General features: G+C 36.6%; 1 protein-coding gene across 1 annotated transcript in view; it reads left to right on the top strand.

Annotated features, from left to right (window-relative positions):
* The window catches only part of LOC128234587 (endoplasmic reticulum junction formation protein lunapark-B-like), a 31465-nt gene extending 7388 nt beyond the window's left edge, over positions 1-24077 (top strand). Inside the window, exons 6-11 of the mRNA XM_052948887.1 lie at positions 596-682; positions 1374-1419; positions 4836-5045; positions 8325-8498; positions 9701-9796; positions 12117-24077. Coding sequence (XP_052804847.1) covers positions 596-682; positions 1374-1419; positions 4836-5045; positions 8325-8498; positions 9701-9796; positions 12117-12352 — 849 coding nt within the window. The 3' untranslated portion in view covers positions 12353-24077. The remainder of the gene's footprint in view (positions 1-595; positions 683-1373; positions 1420-4835; positions 5046-8324; positions 8499-9700; positions 9797-12116) is intronic.
* The last annotated feature ends 2883 nt before the right edge of the window (positions 24078-26960 follow it).

The raw sequence follows: 26960 nt of genomic DNA, 5'->3' as shown, positions 1-26960 counted from the left end.
ATAATATTCAGCGAAATTTGTCAACTTAATTAAAAGGAAATTACAATTAAATGAAGATTTGCATGATTGTTTGCCACTTGGGTCTCTTCTAATAGTTGAGCAGTTTTATACACAAATAAAATATGAAGACTGCATGAGTCTTCAAATCAGAACTCAAAATGTTAGTGACTATGGGCCCAAGAACCTTTATATGTGAAAAATCATGCCTATGATATGATACAATTCACAAGACATTATATTTTGTGAACAGGAAATGGTTGGTAGCTTGACAAAAGATAAAAAAAACTTTTATTCAAAACATATGCCTATAAATGGGTTGTTTTAATAGGGAATTTCTCATAGACAAAGATAAATGTATCAATATAATAATTTTAATTGTTGTTTTTTATAAAGGTTTCTTTCACCTTGCAAATTTAATTTAAATCATGGTTAGACCTCAGGCATTTTAATTTCAATTGGATGTTCAACATTTTCAGGAAAACCATGATTTCAAAGTAATTTTCAGATGAGAAGATTTCTCTATTTTGATGTATTAGGTTGAAATCATGCTGTCATGTCATGTCAAGCTAAAATGCTTGGGTCTTTTTTAATTCAGTTGGAAGACGTGATGGAGAAAGAGACGTACAAGAAGGCTAAGGAAATACTTGAGAGATTTGACCCTGTCAGGTTTAAAGAGCTAGAGGTGGGTTGGCGAGGTTTTGAACTGTGTTTAGAATGTAAACCTTTGTATAAGATAGTGAATTAAATGGCTGTGTAATGGATTTTACCAGGCAGGCTACAGTGTGAAAAACTTGTGTGAAATAGAGCTACAAATAAGGGTTGTACTAGATATGCTTTTAAAGGAGCCAGTTACGATATATAATCATACATCTGTTTTAATCATACATCTGTTTTTATTAGTCATATACAAATTGTTATAAAGGTGTACAGTAACTATGATCAATTAATGAATGTTTCGGAACAATCATTAAGACCTAATCAAAGTGATTTCCCTTATCTAGCATTGCTTTTTTATCACGTAGAGGGAAGTAAGTTCTGTACGGTGTAAATAATCGATTAAGTTCTTCTATTAGGAGCCTTTCATGTTTTAAAATCACCATTGCACATAAATTAATGAAACCAAATATATGGGTGTACAATGCACTTAAAAAGTTATCTATAGTCCTTGTGAAATGTCGGCCGCTGTTGACACGCAAATGACATAAGGTGTCTTTAGTATCGTCATGTATCATAAATGAAAAAAGATGGAAAAAAACTACTGAGGTTTTATTGTTATAAATGTTAAAAAGTAGCTTTGTAAAGAAAAACTATCCATATTTCATCTTTAATATATCTAACATATGTAACCTATTCTTCTTGTCGTATTTTCACAGATGCCCAAGGTGACTCCTCCTCAAGTAGGTGTCACACCTGGTACAGGTCTGTATCCATGGCAACAGTATTATAATGGTGTTTGTATGGGCATTAACCAGGGCAATATTGCCTCATATCTCTGACATGTATTATACAGTTTTTCTGTTCATTTTTAAGCGTTTTAAATCTCATGTCTGAATAATGCTGGCGAATGAAAGGGAACATTTAAGATTTTTTTCTTTAAAAATCATGAGATTTGTGCCTGATTATCTTGCATACAATTAATTATAAAAGGCATGCCAACTGTACCTTATACTGACATTAGATCTTTGAGCTTGACTGTTTATCAGAAATAAAGTCACTGTATTGTAATAGTCCCCTAATGAGTGTTGGCCTTCATTCCAGGGCATTTTTGTGGGCACTCTTCCTTAGCCTGTCTGATCTGGGGCGTTATTCATGAAAACATCGTATAAGCATGTGTCTATTTTGAACTACATGTAATTGGACAGAATCCTTTTCAGTTCGGTGTTATTTGCTATTTTAGTATACTTCTTAGAATATGCTTAGTTTCAGATTATTTTCTTTTGAATATTATCAACAACACTTATTTTATTTGTGTGAATTTAATTTCCCTCCCAGAGATGAGCAACTTATGATGCCCTTGAAAAATTGGTAGGCCTTCTCATTTTGTAGTCTTGAACTCATTTATGCATGGTATATGGTATGTGCCACCCCTATCTATAGAAGTGTATGAGCCAGAGGTTTTGGTTAAGGTTTTGCGTGTAAGCACACATAGGTTAATGTCTCAGCAACTACATGAGGTATTGCATTGAGACTTTATACAATGGTAGTCAACCATCCAACCTACTTAATTAACCAAGTAAGATAACTCTAGTTTGCATTTAATGCAAAATAATTGCCCTTTAATATTCAACTTAGAAATTCTTGTTAAGGTTTTGCATGTAACCACATTTAAGTCAATATCTCAGCAAATATATCATGTATTGCATTGAAACATTAGATATGTATTCCCAGATAACACTTTTTTGAATATAATGCAAATTATGGGCCTTTATTATTTGACTTAGAAATTTAGGTTAAGGTTTTGCATGTAAGCACACATAGGTTAATATCTCAGCAATTACTTGATGGATTGCATTGAGACTTTATACAATGGTACTCAACCATCCAATCTACTTAAATAACCAAGTAAGATACCTCCAGTTTGCATTTAATTAAAATAATGGCCCCTTTTTTATTTGACATAGAAATTCTGGTTAAGGTTTTGCATGTAACCACTTTTAAGTCAATACCTCCGCGAATACATCATGTATTGCATTGAAACTTTACACACAGGCTCCAATCTATTTAACCTTCTAATTAATCAAGTAAGATAACTCTTATCTTTTTTATAATATATAATTTTTGCCCCTTTATTATGTGACTTAGAAATTCTGGTTAAGGTCTTGCATGTTAGCACACATATAATAATATGTCAGCAACTATTTGATGTATTGCATTGAGACTTTATACAATGGTATTTAACCACCCAACTTAATTGAATAACCAAGTTAGATAACTCTTTTTTGCAAATAATGGCCCTTTATTATTCAGGGATGTGATTTGTCCGCGGATTCGCGGAAATCCGCGGATCTTATTATTTTTTATTTTTTTTGGCTGATTAAAAAAGTTACGAGAGTGCTTTTGGTTGTAAGAGTTGATATTCCTGTGTGCATTAAATTTCAAGTCAGAAGAACCCTCAAAAGAGCATCTAAAAAGCCAGTTTTTCTTCTAAGGCAGTGTGCTTTTGACATCAAAAGTGCCATAAGAACCCATGGCCGAAATGGTTTCAGCCCTTCAGCTGCCAGGTCAATCACATCACTGATTATTAGAATTCTCGTTAATATTTTGCATAGAACCACATTATGATAAAATCTCAACACACCATGTATTGCATTGAAATCTAATCTAACAGTGATCCATGCATGTTTCTCCAAAACTTTTCAATCCTTACATTGAAAAGTGGCGGAATAGTCGAGCGCGCTGTCTCTGTGACAGCTCTTGTTCTTTTAATTGTTCTCAATTACTCGACAGTGTGATTTTTGGTAATGCCTTTTTATCCCGGTACCCTTTTTTTTTGCAAAACTGGTGTTCAATTTTGATACATCTTATATTGTACTGGAGTCTTAGAAACCATGGTGGCCTCATTGTTGGAGAACAGTTCAACTGAAGGGTTTTTTTTCTAATTCATATTTATTCATGACTATATGAGAAATATTACGTTATAAATCTTATCTATTTATGAGTAAAATTTTATGCCCCTTTAAAAGTTATTACCTTTTCCGCGAAGCATGTTTGATTTATTTTACATTATGTGAAAGGGTTTTCAAATATCATGTCATTATTAAAATGTTTTATGCAGTTTCTCCATATTAATAATTAATATGTTACTAAAATGGAATTTAATTTGAAAAAAATGGCTTAAAACATCAGCTACAGAAAGCTCATACAAAGTAACATTTGTTTTGATTTTTAGCTCACCTGAGCACTAAGTTCTCAAGGTGAACTATTGTGGTCGCCCTGTGTCTGTCTTCCCTCGTAGTCGTCGTCCGTCGTCAACAATTAGACTGTTAACACTCTAGAGGTCACAATTTGGGCACAATCTTAATGAAACTTGGTCAGAATGTTACCCTCTATTAAATCTTGGACAAGTTCGATATTGGGTCATCTGGGGTTAAAAACTAGGTCACCAGGTCAAATTAAAGGAAAAGCTTGTTAACACTATAGAGGTCACATTTATGACTGTATGTTCATGGAACTTGATCAGAATGTTATTCTTGAGGTAGAGTATGAAACTGGTTAATCAGAGGTCAAAAACCAGGCCACTAGGTCAAATCATAGAAAAACTTTGTAAACACTGTAGAGGTTACATTGTCTCTTTGATCACCATGAAACTATGTCAGAATGTTTGTGTTTATGAAGTCTATGTCAAGTTTGAAACTGGGTAACCTGAGTTCAAAAACTAGGTCACAAAGTCAAATCATAGAAAACATTGTTAAAACACTGTTGAGGACATATTTTCTACTTTATCTATATGAAACCTGGTCAGAATGTACTTATTACAGCAAGGTAATTGAATTGGATCAGGTGAGGGATACAGGGCCTTCAGGGCCCTCTTGTTTTTTTAAATGCTTTCATTTCCATGGTGTCTGTTTATAGTGTGAACACTAATTTCTTGAACGTTGACCAAACTCAAAATTGGTTCAAGGTACACATATACACACAAGGAAAGCAAGACCCATAACTGAAATAATTGTACAGTTATTCCCCTTTCTTCAACAGTGGCATTCTTTCAGTGGCACTCGTTTTTTTTTATTTTGCCTCATATTTGCTCCCTATTTTTTTCTGCCCAAATCCATACAAAAAAATATATACTAGTGTGGCCTAACTGTATGATCAAAATGTTATATCTTTTTCTCTAGAATTGCGACAGAGACATGTCCCTCAGCAGCGATCTCCCCCAGGATCCCAGCTACGCCCCATGACTCCTGGGCACCCTGCCATGACACCTATGAGGCCCCAACAGGGGGGCCAGCTGAGACCAGGAATGACCCCATTTGGGCCTCGTAGTGGGAGTATCCAGGGAATGCAGCCCCGTAACCTGTTAAATACTCCACGACAACCAACAAATGGTTTGTTTGCAAGGCGTTATAAGTTGTACATTGATTATTTAATCTTTTAGGTGTCATAAACAGACATAAATATTTTTTATTATAATAAACGAAACACTCGTCTAATTAAAAAGAAATCTATTAACTATTGTGGATAAATTATGACAGTAGCTTAATACTCAAGTGTACAGTTCAGGGATTTTTTCTGTTCTTGTACTAAAATATTAAAAAAAGAAAAATTTACTTACTTGAAGTATAATTATAAAAACAGGTCCTTTTTAAATAGCAATTCAACATTTTGGAATAATAATTGTGGATTATTCTTAGAAAAATAAATATTTTCATTAATCTTCTGTTGAAATTTCATTAACTTGCTTGTATGATACATTGCATTTTTAACCAGGTTTTTCTTCATTACAAGCTGATGTGTCACATGTGACAACTGTCATGGTTACATTTAAGGCTCATTGGTTAAAAATCTTTGTATTTTGGCTTGTCCAATTAGTAATGTTGCCATAAATTGTGGGATATTAAAACTACTTATCACAAAAGTTCACCTTGACACAACGGTGTGTGTGTCACTTTCAAATTCCATGTTTATAGGTCAAAGATCAAGGTTACATTTAAGGGGTCATTTGTCAAGGTCACATTAAAGATCATCTGTCAAAAATGTTTATAATTTGGCCTGTCTGGGCTATAATTTGTCCATGTTTTGTGAGATCATAAAATGAACCTGGTATTAATGGTCACCAATGAAAGCTGACATGTTACATGGGAAAACCATGATAGTAGGTCAAAGGTCAACAGGGGCCGACACTTAACTATATATGGAAGCTTCAATTGCAAATCAAGTATCCCTACCTGAAGTCTGGTGCCCCTGTAAATTTGTTTATGTACTATGTGTATGGGCTTTCATATACATGATTTATGGAGTTTCATGTGATGTGTGGTCAAAAAGGGCTCTTAAATATTTTAGTTATTTAAAAGTTTATATATAAAGCTGCTTTAAGCATTTTTTTCACAAGACAGTTCATTCAAAGATATGGATGAAATGCTGGTACAAATCCTGTGTATGGAACATAATGAGTATGCAACAGTTGTGGTGTCATTGTTGGTAATTTCTGGTGATTTCATCTTTATTTTGCATGCTTGAGAGGTTAAAATCTAGTGTATGCAGATCTGTTTTATTCCGAAATATAAGAAGCGATCTCATCTATGAACGAAAATGAAACCTGAAGTTGACTATCAAAACCAATTGTGTGCACTTAATTACCTCATGCACTAAATAATCTGAAAATATATTGCTTTTCAAGTTTTAACATGTATTTAAGGTTTCTATCTAACTTACTGCAAAACATTATGGTATCCTGTTCAGACACCTACCTAGCAGGTTCTGGAGTCCCGGCATGAAATTTAGTGTCCTTGTGATCCCAGGACACAGTTAGTGTGAAAAGGCTGGGTCAAGGTTACATTCAATAGTCATTGATTAAAATCGATGTATTTTGGCTATTCCTGACTGTAGCTTTGCCGTGATATTCGGAGCTTTTAAGATTACTTTGCACCAATTTTACCTGTGAGAAGCTGGTGTGTCAAGGTCAAGACCCATGTCAATAGGTAAAAGGTCAAGGTCACACAAAGGTCATTTGTCTAAATTCTGTAATTTGGCCTGTCCTGGCTTTATATTGGCCATGCTTGTTATATTTTTGAAATACCTTGGCACAAATCTTGGCACCAAATGCCATGCCTGCCACCTGAACTAAGCCAATAAAACATGTATATATAACAACACATATTTTATTCATGATATTTATTCAGCACTTTACTTGTAAACAATTTGAATGGCATATGGTAAAATTTCAGACAAATTTAATGAGATCATTGAGCAATGCACTACGAATTCCTAAGCCACCTGAACCAATTGTCTTGATATTTTACTTTTGGGGGAAAAAAATGAAATTTCAGTCAGCAGATTAGAGCGTAAATCACATGTAAATAGTACTTGTTGGCAGGTTCATTTTATTTTTACCAGGTGTGTGGTCTTATAAATCACCTGTATTCCATGCCACATGGTGGGAAGGGTAAATAGAAATGACCTTGCTGGCCAGTCCTTTCAATTGTCAGCTTGTCTGTTTTTTTCAAAGAAAAGAAGTCAGTTTATTTTCATAGCCTTTGTGCCTGTGGTTAGGCCAAAAAAAATAAAAAAAAATGTTTAGGGTAACCTTCCCAAATTTTCTAGGTAGGGTAGGTAGGGATTTTTTTAAAATTTTTTTTTCTCAAAATCTCATAAGTTCAGAGTGTTTTCTTGCACATGGCAGTCTTTCGTACATTACTGTCATTGCCTGACTTTGTTTTATCATATAAACAATAATTCTGATTAAAATCTGCATTTATCCGCCCTATGTAACTCTCTATTCGCTAACGAATATTTTTTTTGCTCAGAAACGGAAAAAAATAGTTAGGGTCGGCGCATTTTTATAGGTAGGGTCGGGTTACCCAAAACGGACATATTTTTTTTTTAGGCCTTATAACTTAACACTTGTTCAAAATATTTAAATGAATGTTGGTACACATGGTGCCAGAGACATGTATAGCAAGGCATAGTAAAATTGTTGAGCTACGTGCCTTTATAGACTGAAATACATCAGGCAAGTGTTGGCATTGGCTTATCTGGCCCCAATTTCTCGATACTTCTAAAGTCCCTTATAACAGGATTAAGCTAATCTCACTATTTTTGTTGTTCTATAAAATGTTTTATATCTACTTTTTCAAGAATTTTTAGAAATTATGTAGGAATAATCTCTATGATTATCAGAATAAAACACTTATCAAAATCCATTTTCAGTATGTATTTTGGCTAATTGAAATAAGCGACTTAAGCATGTTAAGCTTAAGAAGTTTCGAGAAATTAGGGCCAGCGCTCTAGTTTTAAGTATGTTGGTCAAATTTATCAACATATCTAACAACTAGCGTAAGATATTGAAGGAACTTGAAGAAGGTCTAATGTTCTGCTCTCAAAGTGACATGCAGAATACTGGTTGGATGTATACTGTATATTACATTAAGAATGCTGATTGTCTTCCTTTTTTACACAAGTTCCTGTGTGATTTTTTATGTGACTTTAAATAATTGACTTTTCTTATGTTATTATGTACAGTTCACATAAATAAAATTCCGATAATCGTGCCAACAAACATGATTATGAAAATAATTAATTAATTTGTTTCAAGAATTTTTGTAAAATAAATCATTTTAAACCTTAATTCTCACCATGCAGTGTCTAACATTATGATTTTGTTCCAGGTTCATTGCAAGGCCCACCATTGCCACGCCCGATTTTACCCCGGGAGAGAAGCACAATGGACCGCATGTTGGAATACCTTGTAGGCGACGGCCCACAGAACCGATACGCCCTCATCTGCCAAAACTGCTTCTCGCATAACGGCATGGCCATGAAGGAGGAGTTTGAATATATAAGTGTGTCGTTTATGGCTCATCTGTTAATTTAAGACAAAAAAATTGAGGTCATTGATGGAGGCATCATCAAAGGGCAAAAATCTAACCTCGCCCATTAACTCAAAAAACAATGAAACTTGGTACACATTCTGCCAGAGACAGCATACACATGTTAACAAAGCCCATAAATATTGCTTGAATAATAATTGAGTCATGCCATTGTTTACTAAAAAAAGAATATGTTATGAAATTGGGTTGTCAGAGTTTAGAAACAAAGTTCAATGTTTTATACTTTAGTATCGCTGTACATCTCATGAAGGTAAAACACAACTCTGCCCAATGAACAAAAGCCAACAGTTATAATAAGTTCGGCAGAAGGCAGAGGCTTACATTCATTAGCAGCTCTGAGTATCTGAGTAATCATAGTTTTTTATTTAACAAGGTTTTAACATAGTGAACATTTCACTGACTTGCTTGTAAAATCCATAGCATTTTTAACCATGTGTTTCTAGAATAAGGTACATTGTTGTTCAGGTGGGTGGATACTGGTGGGTAGGCAGGCTGGCAGTTGGACGGGTGGTTTTAAACTGAGTAGCTTTAGTTAGGGTTGACATATCTTGACCAAACATTATATATAGGAAGAGATGATGGAGACCTTTCATGGGATTGCCTTTGGGGCATCTAGGGTCAAGGTCACTGTTACTTAAAATCGAAAAAACTGAATAACTTTTAGTTTAGTTAGAGTTGACATATCTTGACTGAAGTTGGCATAAAGGCAGAGTTTATGGTGGCTGTTCATAGGATAACATTTAGGGCCCCTTGGGTCAAGGTCAATGTTACTAAAGTTGTAAAACATTAAGAACTGAATAACTTAAGATGGGATTGACATATGTTGAAAAACTTATATTAAGGAAGAGTTTTTAGAGACCTTCCATGGCATGGGGTTGAGTTTGGGAAGTTTGACCTAGATAAGATCAGTACAACCAGAGTTATTGTCCATTAAACGATGAAATACTATGTTTGTCCTTTTAAACTTTGTTTCTACTGAATATAAATTTATGAAGCTAATATCCATCCAAAGTCTTGACCTGTTTTGTTCTTTAACTATGTAACTCAAACCCTTGTTCTTTTGCAGCATTCTGATGCTGTTACTGTAATACGAGAAATCCCTCATAAAAAAATGTTCACCTTCAACGAAATTAATTCTTTTAATTTGCTTGCAGCTTTTAGATGCTGTTACTGCTATACACCTAATCCTGCACGGAAAAAGCGTCCTTTTGCTCCAAGAATCGAGCCCATAGCAAAAACTTCTACTCAGGGTTGGTGATATTTTCAATTATGGTATTAAATAACCTGTTAAATATCAAACTATTTGTTTATGTCCAATTTTCTATGTCAGGGTTGTAACTTTGTCACGCAGGAAGGAATTATAAAATAACTGGCACATGTATTAAGTACATGAAGGCTGTGTGCAAGATCCACATCCCTATTGTAAAGTTCAAGGTCACACTAAGAGCTTAACCATTATTGAATGCTGCATAGATGCACATATAAAGAGTATATTCGGTCGTGGGCTGTAGCTTTGTTATTCACGTAGATACTTGAAAATCATTTTGATAATGTGTTTGGTACATAAAGATGAAGTGAAAGATAAATGTTCCTACATCTTTTGCATCACCCCTCCACACTTGTCGTCAACCATCATAAGGTTGGCACATGTGTCTGGTACATAAAGGAGACGTGTCTGGAGCAAGACTGATGTCAATACTCCTTAATGCATCACTCCTTTGCACTTGATGGGCATATGCTTACAGTTTATGATATCTCTTCCTGAATGTAAGCACTTGGTGTCAATCATCATTGGGGACCTCATATGCTTATAGTTTATGATGCCTCTTCTTAAATGTAAGCACTTGGTGTCAATCATCATTGGGGACCTCATATGCTTATAGTTTATGATACCTCTGCTTGAATGTAAGCACTTGGTGTCAATCATCATTGGGGACCTCATATGCTTATAGTTTATGATGCCTCTTCCTGAATGTAAGCACTTGGTGTCAATCATCATTGGGGACCTCATATGCTTATAGTTTATGATGCCTCTTCTTAAATGTAAGCACTTGGTGTCAATCATCATTGGGGACCTCATATGCTTATAGTTTATGATACCTCTGCTTGAATGTAAGCACTTGGTGTCAATCATCATTGGGGACCTCATATGCTTATAGTTTATGATGCCTCTTCTTAAATGTAAGCACTTGGTGTCAATCATCATTGGGGACCTCATATGCTTATAGTTTATGATGCCTCTTCCTGAATGTAAGCACTTGGTGTCAATCATCATTGGTGACCTCATATGCTTATAGTTTATGATGCCTCTTCTTAAATGTAAGCACTTGGTGTCAATCATCATTGGGGACCTCATGTGCTTATAGTTTATGATACCTCTGCTTGAATGTAAGCACTTGGTGTCAATCATCATTGGGGACCTCATATGCTTATAGTTTATGATACCTCTTCCTGAATGTAAGCACTTGGTGTCAATCATCATTGGTGACCTCATATGCTTATAGTTTATGATGCCTCTTCCTGAATGTAAGCACTTGGTGTCAATCATCATTGGTGACCTCATATGCTTACAGTTTATGATGCCTCTTCCTGAATGTAAGCACTTGGTGTCAATCATCATTGGTGACCTCATATGCTTATAGTTTATGATGCCTCTTCCTGAATGTAAGCACTTGGTGTCAATCATCATTGGTGACCTCATATGCTTACAGTTTATGATGCCTCTTCCTGAATGTAAGCACTTGGTGTCAATCATCATTGGGGACCTCATATGCTTATAGTTTATGATGCCTCTTCCTGAATGTAAGCACTTGGTGTCAATCATCATTGGTGACCTCATATGCTTATAGTTTATGATACCTCTGCTTGAATGTAAGCACTTGGTGTCAATCATCATTGGGGACCTCATATGCTTATAGTTTATGATGCCTCTTCCTGAATGTAAGCACTTGGTGTCAATCATCATTGGTGACCTCATATGCTTATAGTTTATGATGCCTCTTCCTGAATGTAAGCACTTGGTGTCAATCATCATTGGTGACCTCATATGCTTATAGTTTATGATACCTCTTCCTGAATGTAAGCACTTGGTGTCAATCATCATTGGTGACCTCATATGCTTATAGTTTATGATGCCTCTTCCTGAATGTAAGCACTTGGTGTCAATCATCATTGGGGACCTCATATGCTTATAGTTTATGATACCTCTTCCTGAATGTAAGCACTTGGTGTCAATCATCATTGGTGACCTCATATGCTTATAGTTTATGATACCTCTTCCTGAATGTAAGCACTTGGTGTCAATCATCATTGGTGACCTCATATGCTTATAGTTTATGATACCTCTTCCTGAATGTAAGCACTTGGTGTCAATCATCATTGGGGACCTCATATGCTTATAGTTTATGATACCTCTTCTTGAATTGCATTAATCACTTACTTTGACAGCTTTTTTTATAATGATTTTAAAATTACCTAGTGGGGACTTGTGTTTACACTGCTTTCAATAGCTATTAGAGGTAGACCCAATTTCTTGCAACTTCGAGTATATGTATTTGTTAAATATTTCAGATGAAGAAAGCAAATCCGAAGAAGAAGATGAAGAGGAGGAGGGGAGCAGTGAGGGTTCACAGGGCGCAGAGGAGGGGCCAGGAGGGGCTCCACAAAGGGAGAGAGATGCGGCCCAAGCTGGGCCCCCACAAGGGGCAAGTGGAGAGGGAGAGAAAGGTGGAGAGGAGGAGATGGAGGTGCAAGAGGGGGGAGATGAGGTGCCACAGGGGGAAACTGAGGGGGGTAATAAAGGTTAGAAGGGAAGGAGATTCTACAGTTGAAAACTGAGAACAGAAATAGGGGGGAGGTAGTACTACATATGTGTTTAGTCATGTAATCAGCAGAAAGTCTGGATAAAAGTATTAAAACACTAAACTTGGAGCATCAGGGTTTTATTTAGAGGGATTAAATTTGATGTGTGGGGATTGAGGGTGGGGGAATTAGACATGGCATGGAACACAATCATATCTGGTTAGTTTTTTTCAAGGGAGGGTATTGAATATTGATAAAGTGTACATAGTAAATGTATTGAGTCCATTCCATGGTAGTTTTGTTGATTTAAAGGGTTAGGCATTTACAGATATATAGATTACATTGAAGGATAAAATTGTTGATTCGTAGAATAATTATGTTTCATACTTTGTGTTTAGTATGTATAAGACATGTACGGTGTGTTATTTATTTATTCATTGTGATGTAACACTATTGAAGCATTGCAATTTATTGTTATTTTATTTTTTTCTGTTTGAAGCCAATGACTTTAGTTTAATGTAATTAATACATTGTGTTATATGATATTTATATGTTTTGATATTTGGCATTTCAATTGAAGCTATAATCAATGTTTTAAGTCCCAGAAGAAAATCAGACTCATCCCTGGCAATAATGCTCTTAATTGGAAACAAGAATCAACTCAGATTATGGTCAGTTATCATCCAGATTCTAATATGGACTGTCCTTGTATCTTACTTGTATCTTACTTGTATCTTACTGACATACGTTCTGTAATGTTGATCCTACCTTGTCAGTTTATGTCTAGCAAATTTTAGAATTTACTTTGATACCTGGGGCGGTATTCATAGAACATCTTAAGTCATTTGTCATTCCTTAACTTAAGTCATTTTTTAAACTTTTCATAGTCAAATTAAAACAATGGTATAAAGGTTTTTAAAATAGATATTATGTATATTAAGTAAAATCAATGACAGTAAAGAATTTCTGATATTATTTAGGAATTTTATGATATGATCATTGAGATACATAACTTAAGAAAAGTCTTAAGAGTGGAAATGACTAAAGATTTTTTATGAATACGGCCCCTGTTTTCATTTGTCTCTGTTCTTTTATTCAATTGTCTTAGTAATAAGTATTTGTTGGCTTTATTTGATTAAGTTGTTTGTTGGGTGATGGATTAATTTAAAGTCAATGGGTCATTTTTTCATAACTTTGTTAAGTCAACAATGTTGTTAACTGCATCGTTGTCAATTTTAAAAAGTGGAACTATTTTTTAACTTTCTCATATATTAAGATAAATCAAGTTCCGCTGAAATAGTTTTCTTGGACATTGTTATGCACCAGTCAATTGTAACCACGCCCCCCCCCCCCCCCAGGTCCGGGGAATAGCGGGGACTTTGACTTTCGGTCAATCCAACCCCGGCTAAAATCCCCGCCCTGTGGGGATGAACAGATGGTAAAATCCCCGCAAAATGCCCCTGCAACCCAGGGACCCTAGGTAAGGTCCATTCCCCGCTATATTTAAAGCGAAGACAAAACCACCGCATTCACCTTGCACTGCGGGGCCACCTGAAAGGTAAAAACACGGCCCATTTCCCCGGCTATCCCCGGTATACCCCCGGACCTGGGGGGGCCGTGGTTACAATTGACTGGTGCATTACAGATACTGCAGATCACAAATGTGTCCTTTCAGTATCAGAGCAATCAAGATCTGAAAGTTAACAACAGTGACCTGAACAACAGTGTTAACGTTAACAAAGTGCTCATTAATGAACCCATGGTTTATTTGTTTAATTTTTATATTCATCTCTAATTGATTAACTTATATTGGCAATACTTGTATAATCAAAAACAATTAGCATTGTTTTATTAGAACATACCAAAACAGTCACACTTAAACATAAAATAATAAGAATAAGTGAAAGAGAAGTAATGTTTATTTGATAGATATTGAAGACTTCCATAATTGGTATCATGTGAACAGTTTGCTCAAGATAATTTAGAATTACCAAACACTGATGACAGAATTACCAAACACTGGTGACAGAATTACCAAACACTGGTGACAGAATTACCAAGCACTGGCGATAGAATAATTAAACACTTTTGACTTACATTTATCACCCTATGATGGAACAAACCTATAATAACCCATGTTGCATGTTATCTTGAGTGAACAGTGCATTGGAATTATAATCGAAGTAAAAATTGGCATCATTGTATATAACTTAACAACAAAAGGTGTACATACATTGATAAGAATAAGATAATAGTACATATATAGGAAATATATTAAATTGTGATTTTTACGTATACATGTATTATCAAAGACTGCATGAGATCCATTGTGATAATGTCCCTAGAATAATATAGTGATAGCCCCTCTGATTTTCATAGCCTTGGTGTTGATGTCGCCTTCTTGTCATCATTTTTAGCTCGACTATTCGAAGAATAGGTGGGCTATACTACTCGCCCCAGCGTCGGCGTCGGCGTCTGGTTAAAGTTTTAGGGCAAGTTGGGATTTTCACTTATAAGTCCAATACCCTACATTTAATTGACTTAATACTTCACACAGTTGTTAAGGGCCATCACATGATGAGGTTAGATAACTCCATATTATTCTTTACACAGATTATAACCCCTGATTGACTATGGAACTTGGGTTAAAGTTTTAGGGCAAGTTGGAATATTTATTAATAACTTCTATATCCTTTGTTCAATTGACTTAATACTTCACACAGTTGTTCAGGACCATCACACAATGAGGTTACATAACTCCATAGTATCCTAAATACAAGTTATGGCCCCTGATTGACTTAGGTTAAAGTTTTAGGGCAGGTTAAAGTTTTAGGGCAAGTTGGGATTTTCACTTAAAACTCCAATACCATTCATTCAATTGACTTAATACTTCACACAGATGTTCAGAGCCATCACATAATGAGGTTAGATAACTCCATATTATCTTTTATACAAATTATGGCCCCTGATTGACTATGGAACTAAGGTTAAAGTTTTAGGGCAGGTTGGGATATTGTTTAATAACTTCTATACCCTTCATTCAATTGACTTAATACTTCACACAATTGTTCAGGACCATCACCCAATGAGGTTACATAACTCCATATCCTTAATACAAGTTATGGCCCCTGATTGACTTAGGTTAAAGTTTTAGGCAAGTAAAAGTTAAGGGCAAGTTGGGATTTTAATAAAAAAAACTTCTATACCGTTCATTAAATGCACATAATAAAATTCAAAATTATTTGCGACCAACTTACAAGAAACATAAGTCTGTTTTAAGCCTAAATACAAATTATGGCCCATGAATTTTTTTCTTTTTTTTTTAAATTTCCTTTGAAAGGCATATTTGTATATTCTAAACCACATTTTCATAATGGGAAATCAAGTTATTGCGTCATTGTTTGGGCGGGCTGGTGGGAGAGCAGCATCAAAGTCACCTTATGTATTGAATAATTTTAGTTAGGTTTGACATAAAGAGACCAAACTTGGTATTATTACATCGTTATTGTATTCTAAGTCAAAGCGGCGTAGTCTAGCGCGCTGTCTTAAGACGGCTCTTGTTATCTTTAACCCTGGTCATAATTTTTTTTTCTAAAAATTCAAATAAAACTCGGTACACATGCTGCGAGAGAAGAATATGCACAATTATAGCAAGGGACATAACCCAGGTTTTAATTTATAAGTGAGTTATGCCCCTTGTTTTGCAGAGAATAAAATCAACAGTCGAGCGTAAGCTCTCACTCTTCACGCTCCTGTTTGCATGTATACTGCATGTCAGAATCAAAACTATTCCCCTCATGAATGTTTAATCCTCGGGCTTGCTTTTCACTTACATACGTGTCTGCAACTCTGTTAGTAGAACATTTTTTTTTACATATATTTTTTTTTGTTAATCTTGGCTTTTGCAAGTATTGCTGTTTTTTTATACAAAACTATGGATATATTGTTACTATATATTTCTAATAATGCTCAGAAAAGCTTGCCACTGAAGGTAATTGGATTCTGACATATTGCCTGTTTTCTTACGAAACTCTGAAATTGTCTTGATGGCCATCCTTAAAAAATACTTATTTGCGGTTACCCAACCAGCTCAGTATAATCCTGATAACTATTTTTGTTACCGTCTGCAGTGTCAATTTATTTTGTCTATTTTGTACAGAGGGATGTAAGTAGCCAAAAGTTACATCGTTCTGGGAAAATGAAATTATTAAAAAAAACACAAAGAAAACCTTACTTCCTGCCCACTCCCAGCATTCACTGCAAGCAGCCATTGTTTCAGTTGTGATCCAGCCATAATATTGTGTGACAGATGTGTACTGGTAGTCATCCCACTAAGTTATTGTAGCACTTCAGCCAGTCTAGTGTACACGTAAATCATTCAGGGTGTTGTGGTGGAGGGAAAATAATTCACTGTATGTTTTACAGTTTGCACCATATTTTACAGATTGTTACAAAGTCGTTATATGTTTCACTGTAAAACACCAGGCCCCAATATCATGAAAATACTTAAGTCAAATCTCAACCTCAAACTCGACTCATTTTACCACATAAAAGCATAGTAGGTATTGTTCAAAATCTTGCATGCTTTCTGAAAACATATTTTCTCATAGAATGTGTAATTGAAAGATATTTTGCAATATTTTAAAGAAAACTTATTTTAAAGCAAAGAATATACTTGAGTAATTGTTAAAAGGCAATGAATTGTACTCAAGTACATTTTGGGCTGTATAATATTTTTCCATTGGAATCTAGACCAAAGTTTTCAATCAACATATTCAATGATAGAATGTGGTTTAATAAAATATATTTTTTCAATATATTTTTATGTTATATGGTAAAATTAGTTGAGATTGAGTTTGAGATTTGACTTAAGTATTTTCGCTATATTGGGGCCAGAAGTCATTAATAGTTCAGTGCAATAAGCATGGATAACTTATTTAAGTAAAATAAGCTGATTCTGCTTTGCTTTAAGTGGTGAATGTAAGTTGTCAATGCAAGTGGTCAGTGTCAGTAGTCAATGCAAGTGGTCAGTGTCAGTAGTCAATGCAAGTGGTCAATGTCAGTAGTCAATGCAAGCGGTCAGTGTCAGTAGTCAATGCAAGTGGTCAATGTCAGTAGTCAATGCAAGTGGCCAGTGTCAGTAGCCAATGCAAGTGGTCATTGCAAGTGGTCAGTGTCAGTAATGAATGCAAGTGGTCAGTGTCAGTAGTGAATGCAAGTGGTCAGTGTCAGTAGCCAATGCAAGTGGTCAGTGTCAGTAGTCAATGCAAGTGGTCAGTGTCAGTAGTCAATGCAAGTGGTCAGTGTCAGTAGTCAATGCAAGTGGTCAGTGTCAGTAGTCAATGCAAGTGGTCAGTGTCAATAGTCAATGCAAGTGGTCAGTGTCAGTAGTCAATGCAAGTGGTCAGTGTCAGTAGTCAATGCAAGTGGTCAGTGTCAGTAGCCAATGTAAGTAGCCAATGCAAAAGCGGTCAGTGTCCATAGTCAATTCAAGTGGTCAGTGTAAGATGTCAGTGTAAGCAGTCAATGTAAGTGATCATTGCAAAGTGTCAATGTAAGTAGTCATTGAAAGGTGTCAATGTAAGTTTTCTATATAAGTGTTCAGTGTCAGTAGTCAATGCAGGTGGTCAATGAAAACAGTCATTGAAAGAGGTCAATGTAAGTAGTCAGTGAAAATAACCATTCTACGAGGTTAATATAAGTAGGCAATGTAAGTGATCAATATGAGTGGTCAATGTAAGTTGGCAATGTAAGTAGTCAATATAAGTGGTCAATGGAAGTGATCAATATGAGTGGTCAATGTAAGTGGTCAATGTAAGTAGTCAATATAAGTGGTCAATGGAAGTGATCAATATGAGTGGTCAATGTAAGTGGTCAATGTAAGTAGTCAATATAAGTGGTCAATGGAAGTGATCAATATGAGTGGTCAATGTAAGTAGTCAATATAAGTGGTCAATGGAAGTGATCAATATGAGTGGTCAGTGTAAGTGGTCAATGTTACTGGTCAATTCTAACATTCATGCAAGTATCAAGGTATCTGAGTTAAATCATTTCAGACAAGTCTTTATTTAGCCAGTCATGTGCCTTTTCTGGAATACAAATTACATCATAAAATGAGCATACCACCCCCCCCACCCCCCCCCCCCCCCCCAACACACACTAGAAAACAAGGTTTGATTTGATTTCGTGTACCCTCTCATAGCTTTAGAGCCTACATAGGGTGTGAATATACTGTTAAACTTTAGACATCCATATTCTCTTTGTCACTACCCAGTACATTTGTTTATTAAGATAAGCAACCTCAATTTATAACATTTCAACTAGCTTATGTTGAAAAAATGCATACATGTTAACATGTAAATTTTTAAAGCAGTTTTAAGGAACAGATATTACTTGGACCAATGTTAACTGTCAGTATTGTTGATATATGTGGTGTCTTGTATTTGTTTACCGAGCTTCATGAGTGCTTTCTGTATATTTTTATATGAATTTGACATGTATATATTCTTTGATTATTTAATGAAATATATTGTAAATTTCAATTGTTCATATCACACTTCATGTACATTTCTATAAATCCTTGTGCCTTAAATGTGTAACTCTTGCTTAGTGAACTTACTGCCATTTAAGAGAATATTTTTTGTGCTAGTTTATACATTTATATTATCAAATGTTAAATGGATTTAAAGGATATTTTAGGTAAGGCCACAATGAAAAAACAGTTAGTTTGGCTTTATCTGACTTGTTCTTAAATTACTGACGACAGCCATTTTGTTTTCTTAACTTCTCCAGTGGGTATATTGTTTTTCTGTGTATTTTTTTTTCAATGGGTTGTTTAAACCAAAAAAACACACCCTACCTACCCATTCTTTAAAATGTGGGTCAGGAGGGGTGCACCTAGGCAAACCTAAGTATACTCGGGTATACAAGTCAAGTTTGGTTCCCAAGAAAAGTAAAGTGCTGAACAATCAAAATCATGGAATAAAAATTGAAGGCTAAGTGGGTATATGTAAATGCAAAGTTTAATTGGTTGCAGTTTATTGCAATTTCTAAATGTTGGGTGTTCAGAAAACTTAAACATCTTTATTTATAACTGTAGTTTCCCAATGGATGGGGACACTCCTCCAGCTTCAACCGATATAACATTTTCTGACCACACCATTGAAAAACCTTGAAAAATTCATGGCTGACTCAATTATACAGGGGTACAATTCAAAATGCTTCAGGTATGCCTCTGGTCAGGTGAGGCTTCAGGTATGCACCTGGTCAGATGAGGCTTCAGGTATGCACCTGGTCAGGTGAAGCTTCAGGTATCCACCTGGTCAGGTGAGGCTTCAGGTATGCCTCTGGTCAGGTGAGGCTTCAGGTATGCACCTGGTCAGATGAGGCTTCAGGTATGCACCTGGTCAGGTGAAGCTTCAGGTATCCACCTGGTCAGGTGAGGCTTCAGGTATGCACCTGGTCAGGTGAGGCTTCAGGTATGCCCCTGTCAGGTGAAGCTTCAGGTATGCCCCTGTCAGGTGAGGCTTCAGGTATGCACCTGGTCGGGTGAGGCTTCAGGTATGCACCTGGTCAGGTGAAGCTTCAGGTATGCCCCTGTCAGGTGAGGCTTCAGGTATCCACCTGGTCAGGTGAGGCTTCATGTATGCACCTGGTCAGGTGAAGCTTCAGGTATCCACCTGGTCAGGTGAGGCTTCAGGTATGCACCTGGTCAGGTGAGGCTTCAGGTATGCCCCTGTCAGGTGAAGCTTCAGGTATGCCCCTGTCAGGTGAGGCTTCAGGTATGCACCTGGTCGGGTGAGGCTTCAGGTATGCACCTGGTCAGGTGAAGCTTCAGGTATGCCCCTGTCAGGTGAGGCTTCAGGTATCCACCTGGTCAGGTGAGGCTTCAGGTATGCACCTGGTCAGGTGAGGCTTCAGGTATGCACCTGGTCAGGTGAGGCTTCAGGTATGCACCTGGTCAGGTGAAGCTTCAGGTATGCACCTGGTCAGGTGAGGCTTCAGGTATGCACCAGGTCAGGTGAGGCTTCAGGTATGCCTCTGGTCAGGTGAGGCTTCAGGTATGCACCTGGTCAGATGAGGCTTCAGGTATGCACCTGGTCAGGTGAAGCTTCAGGTATCCACCTGGTCAGGTGAGGCTTCAGGTATGCACCTGGTCAGGTGAGGCTTCAGGTATGCCCCTGTCAGGTGAAGCTTCAGGTATGCCCCTGTCAGGTGAGGCTTCAGGTATGCACCTGGTCGGGTGAGGCTTCAGGTATGCACCTGGTCAGGTGAAGCTTCAGGTATGCCCCTGTCAGGTGAGGCTTCAGGTATCCACCTGGTCAGGTGAGGCTTCAGGTATGCACCTGGTCAGGTGAAGCTTCAGGTATCCACCTGGTCAGGTGAGGCTTCAGGTATGCACCTGGTCAGGTGAGGCTTCAGGTATGCCCCTGTCAGGTGAAGCTTCAGGTATGCCCCTGTCAGGTGAGGCTTCAGGTATGCACCTGGTCGGGTGAGGCTTCAGGTATGCACCTGGTCAGGTGAAGCTTCAGGTATGCCCCTGTCAGGTGAGGCTTCAGGTATCCACCTGGTCAGGTGAGGCTTCAGGTATGCACCTGGTCAGGTGAGGCTTCAGGTATGCACCTGGTCAGGTGAGGCTTCAGGTATGCACCTGGTCAGGTGAAGCTTCAGGTATGCACCTGGTCAGGTGAGGCTTCAGGTATGCACCAGGTCAGGTGAGGCTTCAGGTATGCACCTGGTCAGGTGAGGCTTCAGGTATGCACCTGGTCAGGTGAAGCTTCAGGTATCCACCAGGTCAGGTGAGGCTTCAGGTATGCACCTGGTCAGGTGAGGCTTCAGGTATGCACCTGGTCAGGTGACGCTTCAGGTATGCACCTGGTCAGGTGAGGCTTCAGGTATCCACCAGGTCAGGTGAGGCTTCAGGTATGCCCCTGTCAGGTGAGGCTTCAGGTATGCACCTGGTCGGGTGAGGCTTCAGGTATGCACCTGGTCGGGTGAAGCTTCAGGTATGCCCCTGGTCGGGTGAAGCTTCAGGTATGCACCTGGTCGGGTGAGGCTTCAGGTATGCACCTGGTCGGGTGAAGCTTCAGGTATGCCCCTGTCAGGTGAGGCTTCAGGTATGCACCTGGTCGGGTGAGGCTTCAGGTATGCACCTGGTCGGGTGAGGCTTCAGGTATGCACCTGGTCAGGTGAGGCTTCAGGTATGCCCCTGTCAGGTGAGGCTTCAGTTATGCACCTGGTCGGGTGAGGCTTTAGGTAAACCCCTGGTTGGGTGAGGCCATTTAAAACAATTAATTATTGTGACCTTATGAAATTGTTCTATTTTGACTTTAATAGAATTGTTTGAAATCTAATAAAAGTATCTTATGGCTTCTAGTCTTCTAATAATAAGTAAATTAGATTTGCCTTGTTTTATAATAATGTGTAAGCTGTCAAGTAACTGAATTGTTATAGAAGTAACTATTGATGTAGTTGTCTGAGGCTTAACTGTAAGGATTAGCTGTAAGGATTAGCTACAATTTAAAATTTGGGTTAAAAGACAATAAGTACAAAGTATTTCAAAGTCAAGGTTTTATGTCATTTTAAGGTTCAGCTTTCACAAGTTTATTATTAACGTTCTTTAAGGCAATGTCAGGTGTTTAAAAGAGCTTTGCAAATATTATGAAAGAAGATTTTTATCAAATTTGCCTCAAAAACTCTTTGCAATTTTTAAATATAAGTGTTACAGATATGAATTGGTTCCAGGTGCAAAAAATATTATATTTTCACTATATCATCAACAATGTTTTGTGGCTGCTTTGAGGTGACTAGCTGCTTCAACTTGAATAGAGAGATTTGCATTTTATTTCCAGGAAATTGAATTTCGGACACTTTTCAATATGATATTAATGATTTTTATTATTTGAAATGGTATCATCATAAAGCCACAAGGCATTGCTGTTCAGACAGTCAGGAACATTTTTACAAAAAAAAACAACATTTATAATATTGTAGGAAGACTTTTCCAGAAAAAGGCAACAGAGTTCAACAATTATTTGAAAAATTATTCCCGTGTAAAATTTGCTCAACTCCTCATTACACTAAACAAGTTGTAAAAGAAGTACCACAAAAAAACATAATTATTAATAATGACATTTTCAATGAATGGCCTTCCTCACCAACATTGGTATTGTGGAAGGCCCTGAAGGATTTACATATAAAATTAAATACATATAACCTATATAATGCATTAGTCAGGCTTGAATTTCTCAAAGCTTGCGATTCTGGTGTTTCAATTATTTAAATTATATTTTCCTCTGTAAGAGTTTTTAAACTTTATTATTATCACAATAAACCATTTTTCATTTATCAAAATCAAATTTAAGTATGTATTTATGCTAATTTAATTTAACTTCTCTAATCAGTTATGTTTAGGAAGTATTGAGAAATTGGGGCCTGTAGATTAAGTTTAAACAAAATATTCTGACACTCGTTTAAATGATATGTTCCAAGTGTGTTTTCTAGAGCAAATATTTATGGCTTCGGTGTTTACTTTCAAGAGCAGCCAGTATCTCCTCAGGGCACATCCAGGCCAAACTCAGTGGTCAATTATATCAATTAAATTTCAATTTATATCCTGTAACCTGTCATTGACCTGTCATAAAGTCCCCACTTCAGGGTCACATGTATGTGCATGCTTCTTGCTTACAGCATTATTTCAATTATAGTTTACAATATACACTTGCTACAGTCGATGTGCTAAATCTGTACCATTTTTATATGTATTGATGTTGACATGTTCTTTCTTATAAACTACATGTATCTTTTTTTGAAGGAAAAATGTATTGTCAATAACTTGGTGTCTGTGTTGGCGTTGTTGTCCTGGAGCCAATGATAGTGGCCATAATTTTATAAAAATTTCAAGGTATGAAACTTGATAATCACAATACAGCCCAACCCTGTTGGCTCGAACTCACAGGGACCGAACTCACAGGGACCAGTGAAAAAACCACGAGCCTCGGAGAATTCGAGCCAAGCTGTATTGTTTACCTTCAGTATGAAGAAATTGGTCCTATACATCTAGTTGAGTCAACAAGGTGTTTGAGTCAAGCTGGTTCGGCTGTATATATATTGGCAATATGTATCATGTGCCATTTGTCAGCTTGAAATATACATGCTGATTAATTCAGGAAAATGGACGAGCAGTAATGACCACTTGGTGTGCTCTTGCTTTCTAGTGGTTGGCACTCTGTCTAAAAAGTGTGTTTAAGATGACATTTGAGATTGTTTAGTGTTCTAGTCTGTTTGATATGGTATTGTTGTTTGCCAATCTGTGACTGCTGGTGTTAATTCTGTTCAAAGTTTTAAAAAACTCAACCAAAAAGAAATGTAACAATATATTTCTGTAATATAAGAAATATGTTTTATTTCAACCAAAATATTGTATGTTTTTGTTCACCTATTTCTCTCAAAATGCTTTGTTCATTCCAAACGGTTCTCAAATATATGATTTTTGTGACATACATGTATGTACAAGCTTAAGTATTAAGTTATGGTGCACAACTGCTTCTATGCAAAATACATGCATTCTTAGTAACATGTTGTCTGCCGCCGCTGGCTCACAGTGCTAAAGGATTATATGACATTGTGTTGCCATAGGTCACATGTTTGATTGAATGTTTAATAATTTATACATTATGTTGGTTTGTTGTCTTGACCATGTCTACAAAATATTAAATTATTTGCTACTCATTGGTTTTCATTTTATTTTACCACCAGGAATAATTTGAACACTTAATAAATATTTCATGGCACTTAACGCAACATGTACACTTTTAATGTGCCTTTGTCCAAAGGAAACTAAGCTAAGTTATTTATTGCTTTGAATACGTTTGAAGTGTTCATTTCATTAATAAATTGGAGTAAGTTGACCGGTTAAATTGTTTGACCTATGTCTGAAACAAATATAAAGACTTCACCCTTATCAGAATGATTTCACGTGGAAACTAACGTTAGAGATGTGAATAGATTTACTTTGACAAATATAAAATATTATTCTTGAATAATTCTTGTCAGCCCATTTGAAAATAATTAACACATTATGCTGTATATCTCAGCCAAGTACATTAGCCAGTCGGTCCCGGGTTATTCTTATTCTATACTCACAATTCTTAGTTATGTGTGCGTTGGCTACGACAAGTCGTTGCAACGAGGACTTGTAAGGCAAACAACATCTTACGGAACGTAAAAACATTTCGAAAGAAACACAAGACATGTTGCCAGTAATGAGCGATTTTATTGTTGTAATGTGAATACACAATGACGATGATACATGGAAGTGACCAAACTCCGCCGCCATCCGACTTAGCCTGTAAATAGAAAAAAAAATACATTGTGTAATGATTAAGATCAAGATTTTTATACTGGACAGTTGTGCATCTAACCTAACAATGTCTTGCCCTTTAACCCCGAGGTGTCTGCCATAAAGTGACTGGTTCCAGCACTGGTGCGCCCGCCACCATGGATTTATTTTCTGTTTTTGATGCCTGGTAAACCGACGACCGATAACACGCACCCATAAACCCATCCACCCCCTTGATTTTGACAGTTTTCTCTGATTTTGGATTTACCGCAACATGCCTACTCTTGCAGATGTATGACGTTTTTTTAAAAAATTACAAGTCGAAGGGCCTTAATTAATATGGCTACAATAATTTTTAACATGAGTTATATACATACAGCATTAATTGGTACTCGAATTTACCACTTGCCAAATACTCTTCACCAGGGAATATGTTCTATAAACGTTCAGATTGAGATATTTGGAATACATTGCCTGATGTAGTTTGTATAAACATAATAACTTGGTAAGTTACTTACCAGCGTTGCCAACACCAGTGAGGTTGATCGTGTTTGTGTTGTTGCGATTGAGGTTCAGCACTGCGAACAGAACCACCAACGTGCCGATGAGGACCAGGACTGGAACACGGAAATATAAGACATCAATATTTGGTATAACTGTTAACTGTTTTGAAACATTTTGGTGTTCAAGTATTCAAGTAAAAGTAAGTGATTTGGCTAGTTACAATTGAAAGGCTCAAGATTTTTCAAGAAACTGGATAGAGGGCAGAGCAGTATTAAAACATCTTGAAAACATGTTGTTTTGGAGACAAAATGCAATGATGTTGTTCATCTAGACACGGTCGTTCTTGGCCTAAATATGCGTCTCAAGTTAATGATGCTCGCTCGACATGTTTACAATGTATATTCTATCATGACCATACGGTGATTTACTTCTCCGACACTGCATTACTGTTTCATTTTCATCTCTTTGTATACTATGCTGGTGTAAAATGATGTTTTGGTACCAATAAATGCATTGCTATGAGAATTGACCAATGACCGTTATATCTAGTTTATACCACCGTGCAATAACAGCAACAACAACAACAAAATAAGCAAAAAAGCCCCAATCCAAGCAAAGTAACGTACACATGTTGTTGTCGATACCAGCTCCACCAGCGCCATATTGGGGCACGGCAACATAGCCTCCTCCGTAGCCATAGCTGGAACCATATCCGGAGCCGAAATAGTCGGCTACCGCCACGGACACCAGACAGCACAGGGCAAGGGCGAGAACTACGCTACACTTCATGGTCTGCAAAGAAAAGGGATCGTGAAAATAATAGGCTGAAATGTACTTGTATTGCTACCAAAATGATGTTAGTGAACTATTTCAAATATAAACAAATACTCCTCAAAAGGTATTTATGATAAACCTGGACGTTTCATGAATGAAAAACTGATACATTGAACGCCCTTACCCTATAATTTGTTGGAATAAATGCATTTGCATGTTGACCCAGTTGAAATGAACACGTAACAGCTTGGGCGTTTTTGTTCTCAAGAAACACAAGTTCTTAAGCTTAGACCGAAAGTCTCGCTTTAATCTAATTTCCATGATATTCGCAATCATATATTTAAAGTTTATTAAGTTTATTTCATTTGTGGAACAAGATATATACTACTCTTAAAATAGCACATTTACAGAAATATTACATGTTATTGTTGTACTATAGTACAGTTTGAGATGAATTACAGTTCTTATGAATAACGGTGTGTTTCTCCATCAGATAAAGAACGTATAATTAATGATGCGCTTTCTAAACTTAATATTTTTTTATTCATTCCCATTTTGAAGAAGTTCTCTTTACGACCGTTATCAAATTGAATTAAAAGTTCTATAGTACATATATCATTTCATGGCAGACTAAAGAACATATTATTATTTTTAATACAATAAAATGTTGTATTGAAATTTTATCTTTAGTATCACTAGAATACCAAGTACAATGAATAATTTTAATATACCCCCCTCCCCCCGTAAAACTTGCTAAATCAAATTAAAATCAACTTACCAGAGTGAATTCAGGTATACAGATGCGATAGAATGAAGAAAATCTTCGCATTTATTGAATACCCGGGTCAGTTAGACAGGAAACGTCATGTTAAACTGTATAGTGGTTTGCGTAACGGACGTTCGTACCCGCATAACGTTAACGTAATAACCGCGGAAGGCGACATAACGTTCAAGGCGTTCTGACCGTATACACGTTAACGTACACGTTAACCGTC

Source organism: Mya arenaria, chromosome 5 (assembly GCF_026914265.1).
Source record: "Mya arenaria isolate MELC-2E11 chromosome 5, ASM2691426v1".
Lineage (NCBI taxonomy): Eukaryota > Metazoa > Mollusca > Bivalvia > Myida > Myidae > Mya > Mya arenaria.
This window is presented reverse-complemented; position numbering and strand designations above follow the sequence as displayed.